The 12,068-nt window shown below is 46.0% G+C and overlaps 1 protein-coding gene across 2 annotated transcripts in view; it reads right to left on the bottom strand.

The window, feature by feature from the left end:
• LAMA2 (laminin subunit alpha 2) overlaps nt 1-12,068 on the bottom strand; it is a 943,701-nt gene that overhangs the window by 16,363 nt on the left and 915,270 nt on the right. For both annotated transcript variants that reach the window (XM_056566521.1, XM_056566522.1), the window contains 2 exons: nt 5,355-5,464; nt 3,832-4,021 (listed from right to left, as the gene is read on the bottom strand). In XM_056566521.1, the coding sequence (XP_056422496.1) occupies nt 3,832-4,021; nt 5,355-5,464 (300 nt within the window). The remainder of the gene's footprint in view (nt 1-3,831; nt 4,022-5,354; nt 5,465-12,068) is intronic.

The raw sequence follows: 12,068 nt of genomic DNA, 5'->3' as shown, positions 1-12,068 counted from the left end.
AAGCCACCTTAGACCTTTCAGTAGGAAACTGGTCCGACATCATCTCCAAGTGCAGGGAACATTGTGAAAGAAAGCCACGGCAAAACTTAGAGTCCCCATCAAATTTATCCGGCAAGGATAGTCGTAGGCCTGAGGCGGCCACTCGCTGCGGAGGAGGTGCAGGAGCTGGCGGAGGAGATGATTGCTGAAGCTGTGGTAGTAGCTGCTGTAGCATCACGGTCAGTTGAGACAGCTGGTGGCCTTGTTGCGCTATCTGTTGTGACTGCTGGGCGACCACCGTGGTGAGGTCGGCGACAACTGGCAGAGGAACTTCAGCGGGATCCATGGCCGGATCTACTGTCACGATGCCGGCTGGCAGGAGGTGGATCCTCTGTGCCAGAGAGGGATTGGCGTGGACCGTGCTAGTGGACCGGTTCTAAGTCACTACTGGTATTCACCAGAGCCCGCCGCAAAGCGGGATGGTCTTGCTGCGGCGGTAGTGACCAGGTCGTATCCACTAGCAACGGCTCAACCTCTCTGACTGCTGAAGATAGGCGCGGTACAAGGGAGTAGACAGAAGCAAGGTCGGACGTAGCAGAAGGTCGGGGCAGGCAGCAAGGATCGTAGTCAGGGGCAACGGCAGGAGGTCTGGAACACAGGCTAGGAACATACAAGGGAACGCTTTCACTGGCACAATGGCAACAAGATCCGGCGAGGGAGTGCAGGGGAAGTGAGGTATACATAGGGAGTGCACAGGTGAACACACTGATTTGAACCACTGCGCCAATCAGCGGCGCAGTGGCCCTTTAAATCGCAGAGACCCGGCGCGCGCGCGCCCTAGGGAGCGGGGCCGCGCACGCCGGGACAGGACCGACGGAGAGCGAGTCAGGTACGGGAGCCGGGGTGCGCATCGCAAGCGGGCGCCACCCGCATCGCGAATCGCATCCCGGCTGGAGGCGGAATCGCAGCGCACCCGGTCAGTGGATCTGACCGGGGCGCTGCGGGAGCGAGAGTGTAGCGAGCGCTCCGGGGAGGAGCGGGGACCCGGAGCGCTCGGCGTAACAACAATACAGGATAACAAGCTCAATAACATATCCAATCTAGTAATATACACCATTTCTGGTCTGGTTTCTCCTTCACACAGACCATCAGGAGACGCAGCCTAATGAAATGCTATTCCTATAAAATCAATAAACATGCTCAATTCCAATTCATGGGGAAAGTTATTTATCAAAGATAATATAGAATGCCTGCCACTACTGTTATTCTGCTTAAATAGGAGCTGCGTAGAACCATTGTGAAATTGCCTCATTTACACAAGGGAATGGTACACTCTATTACGTATCACCTTTTGCAACCTTCAAATTCTATTTTTATGCAATACAAAGTAGTTAACAGGCAACCACCAGACCAAAACATATGGATCAGCTGCCTAATGTCACAAAGCAATGTAACCTCTTCATGAACACTTCTCAGAAAGTTCTTCATTTCCCTTTACTGCAAGTGATAGTAATGGTGTAGACAAGCACTAAAACGTGCACTGTTTGCTTAACCCCTTAGTGATCGGCCTTTTTTTTTTTTTTTTTAAGCCTAAATGACCAAGTAATTATGTTTGTTGTATTTTACCAATACATTCCAAGAGCCATAACTTTTTTATTTTCTGTCTCTACTGCTGCATAAGGTTTTTTTTTTTTGTGGTGTGGATGGAAAAAAATAACAGGTGTTATTGAATTTTGGGTTTTTATTTTTACTGCATTCTCATTGCTACAAAAGTAACAGGACAACGTTATACAATTACAAAGATGCAGAATTTATATTCTTTAAAAAATTTTTAGCTTTGTGAAATAAAAGAAAACTTTAAATCAATGTATGTTTGTGTTACATTATTTCAAGATCCATAACATAAAAACACAAATATATGGATATCACTAGCGCTGGAACGATGTGTTACTGGCTGCCAAGATAACGCTGAGAGGGTCCTGACAACTCCTCACATAGATAGTGAATGCACAGCTTAGTATAAAATTAGCATATCGGCGCACAGGAACAAAAAACACGGTCCTCGTTTCCACCTAGTCAGCGCTGAGGACTTACCATCTCCAGCCCTGCCAGTGCCAGCGTCCTCCCGGCGATCTGTGACCATCGACGCCTGCCAGCGCCATTAGCCAGAATTAATCGCCACCGCTTCTACCAGGACCTTGCTGGATTACACCGTTACCACTTGGAACGTTGCACAGAGGACCCAGTGTACCGACACCATCTAGACACTGCGGTAACGACGCCTCTTACCCAGGTTGCCACTATAAGGATCGGTAACATTCATTTGAAACTGTTGCAGATTGTTTAATTACTATAAGGATATATTATTCTAAAGAGGGAAACGACCAGTTAGGCACCCTCAGTTACATTGCGCTTATTTTGTACAGTCGGTGCCTACATACCAGCGGATAAATACCAACTGCACATTAGAAACTAAATTTATGCCAGTTATGTTGTTATAATGCCAGTAACATTGTCTTAATTCTTGTTATTCACATTCCATGTACATTATTATTTAAAGGTTGTTTTTATTGTATATGTTCTTCTCACATGGGCCCTGTGAGAAGTAACTAATCATAGTATATTTATCTTATTTTAATAAATTGTTTATACTATTATTATTGAAGCACGATCCAGAGCATTATTTATATAAATACCTCTATTCAAATATCTATAATATTACATACCCACTTAAAAGGTCCGGGCAATTTTTTACTATAGATTTGTAAATTACTTCTATTAAAAAATCTTAATCCTTCCAATAGTTATTAGCTTCTGAAGTTGAGTTGCTGTTTTCTGTCTAACTGCTTTCTGATGACTCACGTCCCGGGAGCTGTCCAGCTCCTATGGGGATATTCTCCCATCATGTAAGGGATATTCTCCCATCATGCACAGCTCCCATGACGTGACATCATCATTGAGCAGTTAGACAGAAAACTTCAGAAACTAATAACTATTGGAAGGATTAAGATTTTTTAATAGAAGTAATTTACAAATCTGTTTAACTTTCCGGAGCCAGTTGATATATAAAAAAAAGTTTTTGCCTAGAATACCCCTTTAAGTGCCTGATGGGTCCCAATAGATCCTCTACAAGAAAAGAAAAGACATTCTATAGATGATGTGTGATAGTTGGAAACATATTTTAGATTTTGCATTGGGGTTTGGCAGCTTCAAGTTATGCCTCTGATGATTTCTGAATTATTGGGCAGAATGGCTAAGGACACTGGGAAACTGGACCTTGTTGAAAAATTATCTGCTAACATTGATATGTGTTATAGGATCATATTAGTGACATTTCTGAGCCAAAAACAACTCATTTGCTAGCTGGTCTCTTCAGAGTGTTTAAAGCTGCTCAAGCAACATTTTTAACCCAACATTCTATGCAACATTTTACTAAGTTAATGAGTACCTGTGTATAGTCTAAAAAAATTAATAAAATAGTTTTATACATCATTTTACAGCTTTGGGTATCAATCATGTTTAGAGGGGTTTGTTTATATAGCTAAATAAAAAAAACACTGTATTTTAGGAATGGGGGTATAGCAAGAAAGTAAAAACACAGTTTGAATCTGGGTACCTGAGGCTATGAAATGATATAAAATAAACACTCATTTTTTGGGGGGGACTGACCACAGGTACTTTTTAAATGACAATGCATTTAGAATATTGTGGCAGAGTTTTAGATTTGAATTAACATGCAATGCTAAATACATTTTTGCATGTTTTGGTTTTGGAATTTCTGAAATCTATGACATTTTCTATGGGGGAAATGTATGAATAATATAATTGTATAATTCGATAACACTTATCTACCTTATGCCATTCTCCATCATTCACTCTTTGAGGAACCATTGTGGTAGTGTCTCCACTTCCAAGGTCGTATCTAAAGTGTGCCATTCCATCTTTTATCTGAATTGTGGCAAAATCGGCATGGTTGATCCTGGCCATGTAGAATATCAAACCTGAATCTTCCGTAGTGCGAAGTTCAAGTTCTATTGATAGGCTGCAAACATATAATGTTGTTATGAAACTACAAGAAAAATTACAACAGTACACAAACTTAAAACAATAATATAAAATATATAAGTGGACCAATAGTGCACTAGCACCAGACTTATGATGTCATGGATGTCATGCCACATATTCCCTTATTATGTCTTCATGAGTAATATGGTCCAGTCATCACCTTGATCATGTGTGTTTGAGCAATTTCAATGGATGCTTGTATTATTAATACATTTTATAAATTTTATGTATTATTAATACATTTTATTTATACATTTTTCAAAGAGTAAATAACAGCCAACATGTGTAAAAACAAGTTAGGTTTTCAAAAGAGAAAATGAAAAACACTTGTGCTGTGGGAAAAGAGGAGAATTGGACATTGGTGACCTTGTGAATATTGAAATTGTTACAAGTTTATTCACAAAATAGTCAGTTTTATTTCCTCAAAAATATGAAAACATTTGTGAATAGAATTTTTTTGCAGAATAATAGAAAAAGGGCTTTGTAGTATGGCTTAGTACTTACTGTAGCAAGGTTTGGCGGTCAACTGTAGCAAGGTGAAAGATTGATATAGTACCTGAAAGCCTTGCATCATTATGGCCCTGGGTTGTCAAGAATTAGTAAAAGGATGTTTGTTTGTTTTTCCCAGAAGCATCACCACTCTATTCTATCAGCTGTGTCTGGTATTGCAGCTCAGTCAGAGTGGTGCAAATTGTGGAGAAAAATAGCAGATGATTTTTTCCAAGCCTTGACAATTCATTAAAGAGGTTTTACACCACAAGGTGATGTTAGTACTTACATGCCAGACAGTAATGTACATGCTTAGGAAGGATCGGACTTGTCTTGGGGCCATAATACTGTGGCTATCATTTTTTGAACTTGCTATTTCCTGTTGGAGTTCTCTCCCTCCAACTACAAATCCAATGATTCCTTGTTTGTAAGTGTGAAGTCACTTTTCTCCCTACCACAAATCAGCCACCCCACCAATTGAAGCACACCTGTGATCCCTTCCATGGTATAGACCAGTGTTTTCTAATCAGGGTGCCTCCACCTGTTGCAAAACTACAATTAATTGCAGAATGTTTTCCATCCTACCCACCGGTCACTCCACCCATTAAAACAAAGACAGGCTCCCTTTCCAAACCTGACTAGCAAATTTAATGCAATGTCTCGGGCCACACTGCAACCTGGGAAAACCTGAGACGAACATGAAACCCAGGTACAGACACTATATTATGAATTACACTAACTTTACACCCCCTGTAGCATAGTCAAATAAAAAAAATCTGGGAATACCCTTTTAAATGTAGTCAATAGAGAGCACGACTTACCTGTTTTTTACTTTGGTATCATCAAATGCAAATGCCATGTGGCTGTTTCTGGAGAGGCCAAACTGCTTTCCTCCTTGTACAATCTCTGGTCTTATGTCGGCTGCGCAACCCTTGAAGGAACAAATAAGATACACATAGAACATATATACATTTTTCACATGCAGTAAAAATATTTGAGATGTTCATAGTATCTTTCTCTTCACCAAAATGCTATGCATACTATGATATGAAAACTATTAGACAGTACGGCTGGGTTTACAATCTACAATTCTGTGACAATCCAACAAAATGATCATGATTGAACAAAAATTTGACTATTTAGATGCCTAAAAATTAACCTTCCGTACCCAATGGAGATTACCACCATTTAAGCCTTTCTGAAGACGATTTTACATGTCAAATGAGTAAATAAAGACACAATCAAGATTATTCAACCCACAGCACAAATTAGATTTATTTGCAAACAATTTAGCACTTTATTAAATACTATCAAACAAGGGCAATGTCAATTGTTCAATGCAACTAATATTACAAGTGGATTCTCGATATGCCACATTTATTGACTACTGCAATCTCAGAATTATTCATTCCATTTATGACAAGTAGAGCACCCTTTTGCTGTTATGACCTGCTGCAGATGTTATGCATATCTAGATACCAGCTTCTAGAAAAGTTCCAGAAAGACAGCAATGGCAATGACCTCAAATGTACTAATATTGTAGGGTCTAAGTGCTGCTTCCACCTTTCCAAATCCCACCAAAGGTATTCTATGAGGTTTAAAAAGGTACTCCACCCTTAGGCATGTTATCTCCTATCCAACAGATAGGAGATAACATGTCTGATCATGGAGGGTCCGTCTGCTGGGATTCCCCACGAACTCTAGGCCGGCAATGCGGTGTTACGGTTCTGGAAGCCTGGGGCTCACATACACATGAATTAGCTGTGATCGCCAATCATCCATCACGGAGTTCGTTCCATGCACTGGATGACTGGGGTGCTGCTGCAGAGATCAAGGGGTCCCCAGCGGCCGGACCCCGCAATCAGACATGTTATCCCCTATCCTTTGATTAGGGGATAAAATGTCTATCGGCAGAGTACCCCTTTAAGTCAGGAAACTCAGCTGGCTACTCTAGAATCTTCTAGGACTCTTTTTAACTACTGGTGCAAGAGTGCTGTGCTGGTGCAATAAATACTGAGGTCAGCTGTAGAAAGGAGCACGGCAGTGCTTGAGGTATGCTTGGGATGACTGCCAAGCTTCCTACAGAAGGAATGCAGTTTTCTCCCAGGATTTCCTGATACTTGATTAAATCTATCTTTTCTTACACCCCCTGCAGATTTTCAGTGCTAGTAAAAGCCAAGAAGCCACTTGAGGCTAAGTTTCCAGTTTTTTTTTTTTACACCTAAAAAAAATACCAGAAAAACTGCCACAGCTTTTTCCTGCATTTTGGTAGTTTTTTGGGGTTTTTTTCAGGTGTGTGGAAACAGCCAATTTTGTACCCTGCAGTAGTTTTCTCACTGCCTTCAGAGTACCACTATGTGAGTTGGATGCTGAGCACCCGGTCCACAGAGTGTAAGGAGGTGAGGATCACAGCATCACTACTCACTTCCCCTGGCCGTATAGTGTACAAGGGTGCATAGTGTACCCGTGTATACAATGCAGGAGCTGGGAATCCCGTCACAATACTGACAGGACTCCCTGCTCCTATAGCTCCTTTGGGCGGTAAACAGGATATACAGCTATCTGTAGATAGCTGTATATAGTGTATACAGAAGACGAGGTCCAGTTACCTCCCTCGCTCCCTGTTCCTTCTGTGTCTGTGTAGCTCTGCCCCCTAGTGATAACATAATTAGGGGAAGGAGCTACAGATGGGAGCCAGTCTGGTAAGGGAGTGAGGCTCTGTTCACATTGTACATTTTGTATAATGTAAACAGACCCTTCTGCCAGTGTCTTCCCAGACAGGGAGACCCCAGCTGGGAGTTGTAGTTTTGCAACAATTGAAGGATCCCGGTTTGGGAAGACATTGCACTATAAGTGCAGTGGAGGGCACCAATATTGTCCTAACCCATTTCTTGTGTTTCTTTTTTCTTCTTGTTTCAGATTCTTGTATGCAGAGGATTGTGACAGATTCTGTGGATTACTGCGGATAAACTGGATTTTTTTTCTTTTAATAAAATGGCTAATGAAGGCTGTGGGTGACTATTTTTAAATAAAATAATTTTTCCAATGTGTCGTGTTTTTTTAATTGAATTTTCAGGCTTAGTAGTGGAAGCAGTCTTATCGACGGAGTCCATTACTAAGCCAGGGCTTAGCATTTGCTCCAAAAACAGCTAGCGCTAACCCCCAAATATTTCCCTGGTACCCACTGCCACAGAGGTGGCGGATAAAGCTGGTACCAACAGGCCCGGAGCATCAAAAATGGCACTCCTGGGCCTAGGCGGTAACATGCTGGCGTTATTTTGGCTGGGGAGGGCCAGTAACAATGGTTCTTATCCACCCTGGTAAGGTTAGGCTGTTGCTGCTTGGTTGGTATCTGGCTGAGAATGTTAATATGGGGAACCCTATGCATTTTTCTAAAATGTATTTTTTTATGTAAAAAAAAAACGCATAGGGTTCCCCGTATTTTTATTCTCAGCAGATACCAACCAAGCAGCAACAGCCTGACGTTATCAGGGTGGGCGAGGACCATGGTTACCGGCCCTCTCCAGCCTAAATAACGCCAGCCTGTTACCAACTAGGCCCAGGAGCGCCATTTTTGATGCTCCAAGCCTGTTGGTACCAGCTCTTCCCGGCACCCCTGTGGCAGTGGGTACCAGGGTAATATTTGGAGGTTAGCTGTTTTTGGTGCTAATGCGAATCCCCGACTGAGTACTGGACTCCGTCAATAAGGCGGCTTCCGCTACTAAGCCTGAAAATTCAACAAAAAAAATAACGACACATTGGAAAAAAATGTATTTTAAAAAACACTCCCCCACAGCCCTCTTTAACCATTTTATAAAAAAAATAAATCCAGTTAATCCACAGTAATCCACTGAATAAAAGAAGAAGAAAAAAGAAACACCAAAAATGTGACATTTTTAGCGCTCTCCGCTGGGGAGAGCGCCCATAGTGCAATGTCTTCCCAAGCAGAGAGCCTCCAATTGTTGAAAAACTACAACTCCCAGCATGCCCAGACAGCCTTTGGCTCTCTGGGCATGCTGGGAGTTGTAGTTTAACAACAGATGGAATCTCCCTGTCTGTTCACATTATACAAAACATATAATATGAACAGAACCTCACACTCTTACCAGCCTGTGGCTCTGCCCCAGTGATGTCATCACTAGGAGGCGGAGCTACATAGACCCAACAGGGATGAGGGAGGTAAGCGAACTTTGTCTTCTGTATACAGTATATACAGCTATCTATAGATAGCTGTGTATAGTGTATACCGCTGTTACGCCTAGCGCTCCGGGTCCCCGCTCCTCCCCGGAGCGCTCACGGCGTCTTTCTCCCTGCAGCTCCCCGGTCAGTCCCGCTGACCGGGAGCGCTGCACTGTCATGGCCGTTGGGGATGCGATTCGCACAGCGGGACGCGCCCGCTCGCGAATCGCATCCCAGGTCACTTACCCATTCCCGTCCCCTGCTGTCATGTGCTGGCGCGCGCGGCTCCGCTCTCTAGGGCGCGCGCGCGCCAGCTCCCTGAGACTTAAAGGGCCAGTGCACCAATGATTGGTGCCTGGCCCAATCAGCTTAATTGGCTTCCACCTGGTCCCTGACTATATCTATCCTCCTCCCATGCACTTCCTTGCCGGATCTTGTTGCCCTTGTGCCTAGTGAAAGCGTATTGTGTGTCTAAAGCCTGTGTACCAGAACTTCTGCTATCCACCCTGACTACGAACCTTGCCGCCTGCCCCCGACCTTCTGCTACGTCCGACCTTGCTTCTGTCTACTCCCTTGTACCTCGCCTATCATCAGCAGTCAGAGAGGTGACCCGTTGCTAGTGGATACGACCTGGTCACTACCGCCGCAGCAAGACCATCCCGCTTTGCGGCGGGCTCTGGTGAAAACCAGTAGTGACTTAGAACCGGTCCACTAGCGCGGTCCTCGCCAATCCCTCTCTGGCACAGAGGATCCACTACCTGCCAGCCGGCATCGTGACAGTAGATCCGGCCATGGATCCCGCTGACTTCCCTCTGCCTTATATCTCTGATATCACCACGGTGGTCGCCCAGCAATCCCGACAGATCGCCCATCTAACCCACCAGCTGTCGGAAGTATTCACCATTGTGCAGCAACTTCAGTCGCAACTTCAGCAGCAATCATCTCCTCCGCCAGCTCCTGCACCCCTTCCGCAGCGAGTGGCCACTCCTAGCCTCCGCCTGTCCTTGCCGGACAAATTTAATGGGGACTCTAAGTTTTGCCGTGGCTTCCTTTCGCAATGTTCTCTGCACTTGGAGATGATGTCGGACCAGTTTCCTACTGAAAGGTCTAAGGTGGCTTTCGTAGTCAGCCTTCTGTCTGGAAAAGCCCTGTCATGGGCCACACCGCTCTGGGACCGCAATGACCCCGTCACTGCCTCTGTACACTCCTTCTTCTCGGAAATTCGAAGTGTCTTTGAGGAACCTGCCCGAGCCTCTTCTGCTGAGACTGCCCGGCTGAACCTGGTCCAGGGTAATTCTTCCTTTGGCGAGTACGCCATACAATTCCGTACTCTTGCTTCTGAACTTTCCTGGAATAATGAGGCCCTCTGCGCGACCTTTAAAAAAGGCCTATCCAGCAACATTAAAGATGTTCTGGCCGCACGAGAAACTCCTGCTAATCTACATGAACTCATTCATCTAGCCACTCGCATTGACATGCGTTTTTCTGAGAGACATCAAGAGCTCCGCCAGGAAAAAGACTTAGATCTCTGGACACCTCTCCCACAGTCTCCACTGCAATCTGCGCCTAGGCCTCCCGCCGAGGAAGCCATGCAAGTGGATCGGTCTCGCCTGACCCTGGAAGAGAGGAATCGCCGTAAGGAAGAGAATCTTTGTCTGTACTGTGCCAGTACCGAACATTTTTTGGTGGATTGCCCTATCCGTCCTCCACGTCTGGGAAACGCACGCTCGCACCCAGCTCTCGTGGGTGTGGCGTCTCTGGATGCTAAGTCGGCTTCTCCACGTCTCACGGTGCCTGTACGGATTTCTACTTCAGCCAGCTCTTCCCTCTCAGCCGTGGCCTGCCTGGACTCTGGTGCTTCTGGGAATTTTATTCGGGAGTCCTTGGTGAATAAATTCTGCATTCCGGTGACCCGTCTTGTCAAGCCACTCCACATTTCCGCGGTCAACGGAGCCAGGTTGGATTGCACCGTGCGTTACCGCACGGAGCCCCTCCTAATGTGCATCGGACCTCATCACGAGAAAATTGAATTTTTTGTCCTTCCCAATTGCACTTCCGAAGTTCTCCTTGGACTACCCTGGCTTCTACACCATTCCCCAACCCTGGACTGGTCCACTGGGGGGATCAAGAGTTGGGGTCCCTCTTGTTCCAAGGACTGCCTTAAACCAGTTCCCAGTACTCCCTGCCGTGACCCTGTGGTTCCTCCTGTATCCGGTCCCCCTAAAGTCGTTAGGGACTCTGCCTGCCACAGAAAATGCCTCTCCCCCCCTCCCAGTCCCTTCAGGCAAGCCTCTGTGTCCCCTCATGGCTCCCGTCCTTGTGTCTCCCTGCCCCGTGCCAAGCTTCACCCTCTGCCCTCCCTCCCCATTCCTACTCCTGCTGTACTGCCTGCCATTGAGGAAACCATCCATTCCTTCCCGGTGTCCTCATCCCAGGGGAGGCAGTCACCGGACAAAAAAAAGGGGAGACCTAAGGGGGGGGTACTGTTACGCCTAGCGCTCCGGGTCCCCGCTCCTCCCCGGAGCGCTCACGGCGTCTTTCTCCCTGCAGCTCCCCGGTCAGTCCCGCTGACCGGGAGCGCTGCACTGTCATGGCCGTTGGGGATGCGATTCGCACAGCGGGACGCGCCCGCTCACGAATCGCATCCCAGGTCACTTACCCGTTCCCGTCCCCTGCTGTCATGTGCTGGCGCGCGCGGCTCCGCTCTCTAGGGCGCGCGCGCGCCAGCTCCCTGAGACTTAAAGGGCCAGTGCACCAATGATTGGTGCCTGGCCCAATCAGCTTAATTGGCTTCCACCTGGTCCCTGACTATATCTAACCTCCTCCCATGCACTTCCTTGCCGGATCTTGTTGCCCTTGTGCCTAGTGAAAGCGTATTGTGTGTCTAAAGCCTGTGTACCAGAACTTCTGCTATCCACCCTGACTACGAACCTTGCCGCCTGCCCCCGACCTTCTGCTACGTCCGACCTTGCTTCTGTCTACTCCCTTGTACCTCGCCTATCATCAGCAGTCAGAGAGGTGACCCGTTGCTAGTGGATACGACCTGGTCACTACCGCCGCAGCAAGACCATCCCGCTTTGCGGCGGGCTCTGGTGAAAACCAGTAGTGACTTAGAACCGGTCCACTAGCGCGGTCCTCGCCAATCCCTCTCTGGCACAGAGGATCCACTACCTGCCAGCCGGCATCGTGACAACCGCCCAAAGGGTTAACATACACTGGCCAGCAGTGTAAGTTAACTCTTTCCTTGCTGGGCTGGTGCATAGCGCTCAGCTCAGTGAGGGGTTAAGTGAGCCAGCAACGTGTATACTGTAAACACATTGCAGGCTCACTGTAAGTTCTTGCTGAGCAGTATATAT

Source organism: Hyla sarda, chromosome 3 (genome assembly GCF_029499605.1).
Source record: "Hyla sarda isolate aHylSar1 chromosome 3, aHylSar1.hap1, whole genome shotgun sequence".
NCBI lineage: Eukaryota > Metazoa > Chordata > Amphibia > Anura > Hylidae > Hyla > Hyla sarda.
This window is presented reverse-complemented; position numbering and strand designations above follow the sequence as displayed.